This window comes from Scardinius erythrophthalmus, assembly GCF_964197995.2.
Source record: "Scardinius erythrophthalmus genome assembly, chromosome: 7".
NCBI classification, from domain to species: Eukaryota; Metazoa; Chordata; class Actinopteri; order Cypriniformes; family Leuciscidae; genus Scardinius; species Scardinius erythrophthalmus.
Genome location: NC_138227.1, coordinates 28,655,163 through 28,667,133, shown reverse-complemented (window position 1 = coordinate 28,667,133; position 11,971 = coordinate 28,655,163). Strand labels below are relative to the sequence as shown.

General features: G+C 37.5%; 1 protein-coding gene across 1 annotated transcript in view; it reads right to left on the bottom strand.

The window, feature by feature from the left end:
- Window positions 1–251: 251 nt before the first annotated feature.
- LOC308693789 (uncharacterized protein) overlaps window positions 252–11,971 on the bottom strand; it is a gene marked incomplete at both ends in the record, with an annotated part of 38,353 nt that continues 26,633 nt past the window's right edge. Inside the window, 4 exons of the mRNA XM_081370887.1 lie at window positions 252–364; window positions 3,505–3,726; window positions 7,991–8,163; window positions 9,322–9,390. Coding sequence (XP_081227013.1) covers window positions 252–364; window positions 3,505–3,726; window positions 7,991–8,163; window positions 9,322–9,390 — 577 coding nt within the window. The remainder of the gene's footprint in view (window positions 365–3,504; window positions 3,727–7,990; window positions 8,164–9,321; window positions 9,391–11,971) is intronic.

Here is an 11,971-nt window from a genome sequence, read left to right as displayed (position 1 = left end):
CAATCTCTTTGTGGTTGTAGCTGTGTGTTGGATCCTGTGTTGTGATGTCAGAGATGTTGGCATCCAGTTGTTCTTGCGTGTGCTGTCGTAGGTTGTTGGCAGCCTGGGGCAAGAAGTTGCATGTCACGATACTTAACCAGTTCTCTAAGTCTTCCCAGTGGGTGGTGTGATCATCAGTGCGAGACATGTTGGCACAAGGTAGGGAAAACCTGGAAAAGAGACTGGCACAGATCTGTGAAAGTGTGTGTGAGCTAAGTATGTGATGGGTGGTTAAGTGTGGTTTGCTGGAGCTGTGGGCCTCCTTTGACGTGTACTGCTACTCGTAGTCTCTGTGGGAGAAAATAGTGCAGCTTGGAGGATACAGCTGAGAGGAGGGAGAGTGAGCAAAGACCAGACAAAGCAAGGTGATATTCAAAGACAGTAGATAGCAATCAGGGCTGTGAAACAAAGAACTAAAAATAAAATAATAGTAATATTCTCAAGGAAGGGAAGATTTTTTTTTTGTAAATAATTCAATAGAGATACTTCAATGAAGGTCAAATTGAACGGTACCTGGAATCTCTTAATTCTGTGTATTATTGTCGTTATAACTTCCTCCTGGTAGAAAGAAAGTGTTAACGACAATAATCGTGCTCCTTCTTATAGGATCGACACCATACACCTGTTACGTGCTCCTTTTTTTTTGGAATGCGTTAAGTGAGCGGTAGTCGTTTATGGTTCCTCCTATCAATTTATTTATTAATTTATTTATTTATTTGCCAATAAATTTATTTTAATTTTATTCCAATTTATTCGACTGTGTAGGATGCCAAAATGTAGGGTAGCGTGCGGTGCAAGGAGGGTGAATTCACACAACTGTTAAAACTTCAGAATGTTTGCGAACAGTTTCTTTGAAAACTTCCTGTAATTACTGATTGATTCTCACAGGTTCAGTTCCAGAAATATCATGGGTAGAAGAGAGAAGAAGCAGAAAAGACAAGGAAGGAGTTAAATGCAAGTGAGGGAAGGGATACTGACTCAATTAGCATGTGGATCTAGTTGACCAATAGTTATGCTATGGTTATATGCTAATCCACTAAGCCTTGTTGCGATTAAAGGCTGCTTTTATTTGGTGCACATCTAAATAAGACAATGTCAAAAGGGAGTTGTTTCCACTTTATCATTAAACTCGCAGAGTGTTTTATCTATACATTTATGTCAATAAATATATACATACATTACTGCTCCCACTGAAAATAGGAGAAGGGAAAATGGAGCGGAAGGGAAAACAATACTGGCAATAGGAGATTTTGAAAACAAAATTAATTAAAAAGAAAATAAGAAAATAAAATAAAATAAAAATAAAATAAAATTAATGTAAAATTAAAAGTAAATAAACAAAATTTTAATTATCGTAGTCTCTTTATTTAAAACAAATGAACGATGAAGTTCCTCGTTATTTGTTTAAAAGAAATGAGACTAACAGTGTAATCCAAGCGTTAATAATAATTAACATGCAAAGGGACCGCCCATGACGGTACAGAATGAGAGAGAAAACAAATGAAAATGGGAAATAAACAACAAAACAGAGTGAATAAATAAAGTAAAATAAAGGAATAAAAAAAAAGGAAGAAAAAAATTAATAATAATAAAATAATACAAAAATAAAGAAAAATAAAATGGCTGATCTAATTGGTAACTGGTTTACTTAAACTTTGAAGGTCAAGATTTCCTATTACACAATTGAAGAGCTATTGCCAATGTAATGCTTAGGGTATTGGTGATTACGATTAGCCTAGATTTAACTCTAGTTAATTGTATATTCGTCACAAATTAAATACTTCTGAGTCAATATTCCTTTAATGGGGATAGGGAGGTGAAAAAAAAAATAAAGTAAAACATAAAATGGGAATGTTCACAGATTGTTAGAGTGGAGATGTGAAAAGGTTAAATCATTTCAACACTGCTACACAACACACTGCATCCAGCTTCAGCGAGCCACACCAATGCTTGCGCTAACCTACGAGGCTAATGGCTTTAGCATAGACTTCCGTGAACACCTGAGTTGTTTACAAAAGTGCGCGCATGCGCACTTGAGGGTCAACCCGAAAATCTTTTAAGACTTCCGTGTCACGGCTGTTACTATGGTGACGCACAGCCTAACAGTTCAAGACGCACGTGGGTATGTCTGCGTGCAGACAAAGTTCAAAACATTACATGAAATGGCGGCGCATTTCAGTATTACACAAACACTGGGCGCTTATTCTTTACGATATGGCGCTCAATAAATCTCAGCTCTTTGTGAGTGAGGCAAAATATTTCGTGCACTGCAGATGCACTGTTAAAACAATAACGTTATTGCGATCTCGGCGGATCGGAATTCTTCGTGTCAGTTTCTGTGGACACGCAACACAGCATGCAGGATTTACTGCATCAATTTACTTGATCAAGTTTAACAAAACTCCCATTCAAATCAGGCTCGGACACATGTAGTGTTTCACGAGTAACAGTATCTACTTCACCAAGTGAGTCAATACAAACAGGTACATTAGTTAGCTACTCTAATGTCAACCTAGGGAGACAGCTTAGTTGATTTAATATTGGAACACGCAATAATTAATCAATCTAGCTATAACAAGGCCTTTTAGAAAGAAAGTAAGGAACACGCTTACTTCTCTCCTGGTGCGCTGTAAGGCGACTTTCTTTTGTCTCAACAGACAATCTTAAATTCGTTTACTGCAGTTTTAACAATAACAACAAAACACTTATACAAACTAAACGTGAGTTTAGATTTCCATTCATTCACACAACGCCCTGTTATGCGCTCTTAACGTTACACATCAACAATAAAATACTCGTTTTCCTGTGTCTCTAATCTATCTTTCCGGACCAATAGATTAGATACAATCACAAATGACTTGTTTTGTGCTTACAATTTAGTTTAAACTGCCCGAAATATGTCTCCACCAGATATATAAGATTAATAAGGGAATTAAGATCAATATAACTCAAAGGGGATTGAATTACAGGAAATAAGAACCGAATTATTATGCAAACTATTCAGAATTAATATTTAACACTTTATCAACTATTCGTCCACCGATAAGTTGAGATTAGGGTATTTTACCAATTCTGGACAGAATATTATTCCGTGGCCTACGGTAATAATATCATAAAGTTATGATAACTGATTAATATGAGCAAGGTAGCAAAATCTTTTTAGTTTAAGGCAGTAACTTGTAAGCACACAGCACAAGACGCTTGTATGTAAAATCAACCAAGACTTTATTGAACTACTCTAATACACACAAACTAAACTAACAAAAACACACAAACATTCATTCAAACAGTGACAGAGAGTGATGTTGTTAACGGAGTGTGAATGGAGTCCCAAATGTCTAGCGTTAGACACTATTTCTTGACCGCAACCTGAGAGAATCAAACTACTAGCACTTTAATCTTAGTTCGTTTTCTTAATAAGATTTGCACCAGTTCACTTCAGCCAGAATTAGGAGAATTGTGTACTTGCGTTTAGATGCTCCTGAGCGCGTGCGTTCCCTGTGACGAAGTTGCTGGAGAGGGAATCTCTTCGGCGCTGATTGGCTGGCAGTCGGTCGATGATGCGTTCTGAGGGACAGCACTCGATGGTGAGTGGTTGGTTGGCTTTGCCGGGTGGCGCTTCGTTCGCGGGATTTCCTGGATTGCGGGTTGCTATGCAACGGAGTTTCCTCTGAGTCTGGAGCGACTCTGAGAGGGGTTTCTTTGACGAAGTTCAGCGAAGGATCTTACGGAAGAGTTGATGAGTTTTGAGTGAGCTCTTGGTGGTTTGAAGAGTATGTAAGCATACACACTGGACGATGGAAAGGTCAGCAAGAGCAAACGTCACTGCAAAGGCGAGGCACAAGGCAGGCAAAAAGCAAGGCAAAAAGCAAGCCAAAAAGCAACTCATAGCTGCTTGTCATTGGGTTATAAGCGTGTCCATCTGACCCGTCCTTCCTAGTGCGACAGCCAATCAGATATTGTCTTGGGCGGGACCTACGCCCTGTTCTCCGGTTCTTGCATGTAATTAGCGTAAAGTCCACATGATCACGTGTGCCCAAACTCCTGAGAGTTTAGTTAAACGCTTTAATAAGTAAACTTAATAGTTTAAATATGGTGCATCCTACACACATCTACTTTATATCAAAATTCTAGAAATCATTTACCCATCAAGTAGGTACCAAAATACATATACTTCCCATAGTTGAGGTGGGAGTAAATAAGGATTTAGCTGTGATAAGTGTTTAACACACAAAATTAACTTGAGTAATATAAAGCATACAGACTACAGAGAATACACATGTATGAGGCAACTTCTGGTGATTAGTTCCTATAGCTGAGGTAGAAAACCTTACAAGTAGGCTGTAATGAAAGTTAAACACACAGAAATAACTCCACAGGTTACATAAAATATACATGATACTTAAGATATATGTGAGGTAAATACTGGTGATCAGTTCAGCTTATTGGAAGCAATTTTGAGACCGTTGTTTGTATTAAACAACGAGTGGGTTAATTTCAGTCTATTGGTTTTGGAGACAAAAAGTCTCTGGAATTTACAACTGCAGAAAGGGGGGTGTCCCCTGGTTGAGGGTTTCTGGTGATTCTGGGCCATAAGAATGCTTTAGCATCCTTCGTTTCCTGATAAGGCTGTGGATTTATGCATTGGGGTCACCACAGGGTTCTTGGCCATTTGGTCTTAAGTTTGTGGAACAAAGAGGAATCTTTTCCTGCTGTCCTGGCATCGCTGGTTTGAGATTAGACACACACAAAAAGGGGAAGGGGGGTGACATCTCCTTTAGCCATCTCGCCACCATGACTGTGTTTTATGACTTACTAATGGTTCACTAGGGAATCGTTCCGAACTGTGGAATGTGGTGTTGGGTTAATATGAAATGGACTGTTCAAGGATAATCCTACATAAAATATAAAAATCAGAAGTAATTGCACCCCCACAAATTCAATAACACTTATCTTTAAATTGATAATGAGATGAGCTTAAAAATGTTTTAGATGTTAAAATTTAAAAATGTGACTGAGTGCAATGCTGCTGCTGTTAAATATATGATTGTGTTTTTAGAGCACCTGAAGATTCAGCAGTCTATTCCATGGTGTCAAAAAATAAGCAGCCAAAGGTAAGCCGTAAGAGCATTAACAAAATATTTCTCTTCTATTTCTTGAAATGTACCAAGCGAACAGCTGTTTACAATAAGCATACACCAAACAGCGTGTGAAGCAAATTTTTATAGTGTATATTGAGAGCATTTTGTTTTACTATTTCTTCCTCTTCCTAGAATTCCCAATCAGAAAATCCTGATTATGAGAATGTTTCTTCTGCATGTGCCTCAAGACTTCCATTCACCAATATAGACTGGGAATCTGATACCAGTGAAGAAGATGAAGTGAATTACTCCACTGTGTCTTGTTCTGCCAAACCTGATGTTAAAAAACCCAAACATAACCAGAGGAGCCGTCTTAGCAGTTCAAGCTCTGATGATGAGGACAGAACTGAATATTCAGCCATAAAAACAGAAACAGTGGGAGTTTCCAAATGAAGTATTAAAACCTTAATCTGTATTATAATTACAGTATTAGTTATTTGTTATTATGCTATTTGAAAGTTATAATTAAGACAGTTGTATACAAATTATGATTCTCTTAGAGTGGTAAGAATGCCTGCACTCCTCTTTTAATTTTTTGTGACTTGCCATTGCATTAATATAATATTGAAATATTCCGAATTATGCTTAAAGATACTATTCCTTTGTTTCAATGTGCCATATATTTGTGTGATCAATTCAGTTGTGCTTGCATGGAAAACAGATTCATGAGTTCAATTTCCCCAATAAATAGTGTGGATATTGTTTCACTATATACTGTGAAAAGTAACAATATAGCTATCTACTGTTATGAAACATGTTTGCCACTGAAAAGCACATGCTTAACATTTACCATATTGCTGAACTTTAGCTTTGCTGAGAACAACTGGTTGCATAAAACTGTGTATCCATAAATTACTTGTTTGAATAAAAGAAAAAGTCTCCCAGACTGAATGAATTTAAGAAGGGATGACATCACAGGTTTAATATATGAGAAGCAAATAATTGCAAATAACTGCAGTGTGATGCATTTAACATGAAACTTCATGCATATGCATTATTGCTTAGTGAAATGTACAATTTTTTGCGATATTTAAATAAATAAATGGTGGTTGAGGAGATTCCCCCCTTCTCTGTAAAGCGCTTTGAGTACAGAGAAAAGCGCTATAGAAATGTAATGAATTATTATATTATTATAAATATAATATAAAGACAGTACCTATAATAATAATAATTCAAACTCTGCAGCAAATGCCCTAGGACAACAGGTTTAAAGGAGAACTCCGGTCAATTTTAACATTGAGCTCATTTTTTTGTACATTTGGAGTGCTGTCAGTACAGAGAACAACGACAAAAATCGGTGTTGCCTACACCGTGTTATCCTCTTTTTAAAATTTGCACCCTGTTGACTTCAATGGGGCAAGTTTTAAACCTGCTTTTAGCCTCTTAACATCCTTGATGTGTCATTACAAGTGCACAGGTCATGTGAGTGATTCCTTCAGAGTGAACACGGGTGAATCTGACTGCAGTAGATGTGAAAGATATGAATAAAAATGATGTTAATTCAGCCAGCGCACATACCTGTATTTTCTTCCTGTTTTTGGTCGAAGTCCACAGTAATCGATTGTCGAGTTCACGCGCGTGATCATAGGTAACTAAACCTATGCACGTGAACTCGACAATCGACTACTGTGGACTTCGACCAAAAACAGGAAGAAAATACAGGTATGTGCGCTGGCAATGTTAAAACCGGAGTTCTCCTTTAATAAATATACAATATCCTGAAGAGCTCCCTATTCAAGCACAGCAGTCGCTAGTGATGTTACGTATGGCACTGAAGCTTCGATGTGTGTATCACACAAGCGACACAATTTCTAGTGAAGCCCCGTATCGGGGTGTGTATTGGTTTACTAGAGTCACGTGATCGATGACAAACGAAGCCTCACTTTCTCTCCAATCATGTGCGCGTTTCGCTTTGGGTGTCAGAAGGCTTGAACTCCAGATCTTATTTAACGAGTCATTGTTGCCTCGGTCTGGTTGATGGGTTCGTGAGGAGAGTGCTGTACTTTGAAAGTTAATCAATATATTACATTTAAATAAGAAAAAAATATTTTCCACTACTTAGGCTATTATTTTTTGTTGTTGTTGTTATGTTTTTTTTTTTTTTTTTAAATCTTTGCACTTTTTGGCGATTTTAGGTAATTTGGTGTTGGTATTTGGGTTTAGGGTGGGATTAGGGCAGAGGGAATAGGGTGTTTGTGTTTGGTGAAGGGTTTGTATTTAGAGCAATGGCAACAGCCAAAAATAATTAAAAACTTTATCACCTTTCTGTCATTCCTACAGTTGATAAGCACTATCAGTAACAAGTGTCATAAGCACATTTAATAACAGATGATCCTATCAGACAATGTCCTTATTCATTGTGTGTGTGTGTGTGTGTGTGTGTGTGTGTGTGTAGAGAGAGAGAGAGAGAGAGAGAGAGAGAGAGAGAGAGTAGGCCTACATTAAATCTTATTGAATCATATAAGCTTATATTATATTGTCACACTTTAATGGGAAAATGAATTTATTTAATGAACAAATCAAACACAAACACAAACTTTTATTTGTACACATAACATTGAAACTATGGAGTGTGTTGTGGTTGCTTCATCTGCCAGAGCTTCTAACACAGGCTTCTGGCTGCTTTATTTTAAATAAGCACCAGATGGCGCTGTTCTCAACACTCTTGAAGCTTTGAATCTTTTCCCGGAACAGTCAGGGGAAAGCCTCAGTGATTCATGAGGCTTCATTTCCCCATCCCTAGCAGTCGCATAAAATGCGAAACTGCTCAATGCAGAGCCAATCGGTGGAACTTGACGTCCAGCCCCTACTTTTTGGATGTAATGGGTGGAGCTTGACATCCAGCTCCACCTCTCTGGATGCAATGGGTGGGGCTTGACATCCAGCTCCACCTCTCTGGATGTAATGGGTGGAGCTTGATGTCCAGCTGCCCCTCTCTGGATCTAATGGGTGGAGCTTGATGTCCAGCTGCTCCTCTCTGGATCTAATGGGTGGAGCTTGACGTCCAGCTGCCCCTCTCTGGATCTAATGGGTGGAGCTTGACGTCCAGCTGCCCCTCTCTGGATCTAATGGGTGGAGCTTGACGTCCAGCTGCCCCTCTCTGGATCTAATGGGTGGAGCTTGACATCCAGCTGCTCCTCTCTAGATGTGATAGGTGGAGCTTGACTCCCAGCGGCCCCTCTCTGGATGTAATGAGTGGAGCTTGAAGGTCCAACCTCACTATGACCTGGGCTTCCCAAAAGCTTCGTAAGTACATAGAACAATTGGCACTGGTGGTCTCTAGTATGATGGTCTTAACTTAACTCACAGTGCTTTTGAGAAAGGAATTTGGCTCTGCATTGATCAGCACATTACAAGCAAGGAGTGAAAGGTGAAAAAACAAGACAGAAACAAATAAAATAAAGACAACCAAAGCAACAAATGGTATGTCAACTGGAAGTAACTATATGATTTAATCAAATTTAATAGTTAGGTACAAAACAGGCAGGTAAAGAAGATTAGGCGAGGCAAAATAATCTAATACAGCTTAAACATTTAATTAAATACAACAAAAGTGTGATATCCTATTATGAGAAATAAATGAAACAGTGTGCTAATGCACATTCAACATTAAAAGGACTGAAATAACTGAGGGCAACAAAATAATGAACTGAAATGAAACAGGTGTGAGATGATCAATGAACCAATGAATCACCATTCAGGTTCTAAAGGGTTAATGGAGTCTGACAGTCTTTTTAAAAACAGTATTGAGCCCATTTTAGTTCTTTGATGTACAGCATTTTCATCAGATATTTCCATACATGTTGAGTTCCTCCATGTTGGTATACTCAGCTTCACCATCATAATTCTTCATGGAATATTTCAAGAGAAAACAGAGAGCCAGACATTAATCAATAACATATTTAAGTAAGCATTTGTCATTTGATCAGAATATGTTTTCCATAGTGTAACACTGTGAAAATAATATACTCACATAGGATTTTGGGTCACTGATGTGCATGGGGAAAAACATTAGATAAAAATTTGGTTATTCCACTTAAATATCAAAAATATCTTCTTTTTTTTGTAACTATTGCTTATTAACAATGCATTTAAGTTAGGCTTAGTTTCAGATACTTCTATGGGTACAAGTGTACTGTACCTCTTTGGTGATGGCATACGAGGTTTGGAGAAAGGCTTGTTTCCTGACACCGCACATGCATCTTTTGACCTGGGGACAGATGTTATGTCAAACTTTTTTCATGAACTTTTACCCTTTTTTATTTCTGTTCTTTATTTGATTTCCTATTTGATTTGACCTCCAGTTTAATGCTTTTCATTACCGTACTTGCTGCATGTTTACTAAAAGTGATAAACACCACTACAGCACATCAATGTGAATTTTCAAAATGATTTAGAACTGTTACATGATACATGTTTTTAAAGAAGGTACAGAAAATAAAAAGATTAAAGACCATCTAACCAAGCAGCAAAAGAGCAAGAGAGTGAATGCAAACCATTATATTGTATAGATAAGCACTGCTTGCTGTATATAGTCCAATGAACATATATAAATCCAAATATGGTAACTGATATGACAACTTATTAGAGGTCATCTACTTTGTTCTGAGAATAACTCATTAGCATTTGCTAACAACACGGCTTAAAAAAGTTTGAGGTTATTAACTTGTCATATCCTGGAAATGGACAGAGAAAGACACAAGTCTTTGAATATCATCTTCATGTAAACCAAATGTATCAAATTCAGATGTATTCTTGAAACACTTGAACCACAATTAAAAATGTACTATATTTGCATTGTTTAACAAAATATGACAACAAGTGGTATTGATTTTTAAAGAAATATAGCACAAGCACACTTTTCAATCAAACATTTCACAAAAAGTACAAAAACTATTGAAACATAGTTTAAAAAAACTTGGAAAAGTGCCTATAGACTATATAGTTTGTTTGAAAATGCTACTTAGTTTGATCTAATGTAATGAAATGAAGACATTTTTATATGTGACTTAACCCTTGTATGGTGTTCGGGTCTGTTGGACCCGTTTTCATTTTTTATCAAAAGAAAAATGATACAATTAATTATTTTTTCAGACTGAGACTCATTGGCCTTGGCTCATTTTCTGTGAGGAATGTATATCAGAACACATTTTCAATGAAAACACACTGTACACCCCCCCTACACATTTATATTACACACAGGATGTTCGGGTCCATTGGACCCGGGGCTAATAAAAGTGTGGAAATTGTAGGTCCTGTGTACCTTTACTCTGTCCTCCTCCTGTCAGGGCCTGCTGTTAGTGTGTGTATGTTCTTGTATATGGTTTATGAGGACACAAATGTGTATAATGACATGGGTATTACAACGTAAACATGGTTTATGACGACATCTGTGTCCTCATACTAAAACATACTAAATGGTGTTTTTTGAAATTCAAAAAATGCCAAAAGTTTTCTGTGATTGGTAGGTTTAGGGGTAGGGTTAGTGTAGGGGGATATATTATACAGTTTGTACATTAGAAAAACCATTATACCTATGGAGAGTGACCCTACACCACATATCCAAGTGAGTGTGTGTGTGTGCATGTGTATGTGTGTGTGTGTGTGTGTGTGTGTGTGTGTGTGTGTGTGTGTGTTGTGGGTGTGTGCATGAGTGTGTGTGTGCGTGCGTGTGAGAGAGAGATTGTGTGTAAGTGTGAAAGAGTGCAAGAGTGAGTTTTGTGTTACTACTCCTGCCATTCCCACACGAAGTTGCAATTCTTAAATGTGATCTAACAAAGGTAAAGAGAAAATATTAACCATATATGCTGTTCATATTGCTTGTAATTGGGATGAAGTAAACATCTGTTGAGTATTTTAACATAACATTTTTGATTGTGTTGAATTAAAAACCCAAAAATGCAGCGGGTCCACCAGACCCACGAACAGTGGCTGAGTAACAAAAATATGAACACCACACAAGGGTTAAAGGGTTAGTTCACCCAAAAATGAAAATTCTGTCACTAACTACTCATGCTTCTGTAATTTCTTCAAATTGAACTTTTATTTTGTTCTAATAAGCCTTGTTGAAGGAGATCTTTAAAGTTGTAGACTTTAGCTTCAGATAATACTTTTAAGAAGTCATCCATCCATCCATTCCAATATTCAAACAACCACTTTATTCTTATTAGGGTCACGGGGAGCTGGATCCTCACCCAGCATCTGGAGCCACAGGCGAGGAAACATGATGGAAGGCCAGGCTCACACACAGATTTTAAGAAGTCATTTGATATTGAATGAGGTGAAAATGTTCAGTTTTACTTCAGCATAATCAATGACACAATCTACCCCCATGTGGCTCAAACTTATTCTTTCCATAGGCTCAATTTACCCCTCATTGGAGGCATGTTGAGCCAAGAGACCACTTTTATTTTTTTTTATTTTTTTTCAAAAAGTGGAAAGCAGTCTATTTTTATTCAAAGTGGTTATTCCCAAGGATGGACCACATCCTGCAATTTATGTACATGTTTTAGTTGGATTTAAAGACAAACTGGCTCACCTCAGTCTCTGCTATTCTCTTACCATTAACCACAGCGACAGAGATCAAAGTAATATCAAAGATGGTGTCATCCATAAAACTACAAATCACTTTTTATACAACAAGAGTCCAATCAAGCCGAGAGTTCATCCGTCAAATATTTATTAATCGACGTTTATATCCGGGTGGAGAGCATTTGCCTTGCACGTAGATCACACAACTGACGGGAGCAGCTCCAGTGGAGAGCAAAGACTGTCTCTAAAACCTTCAGATG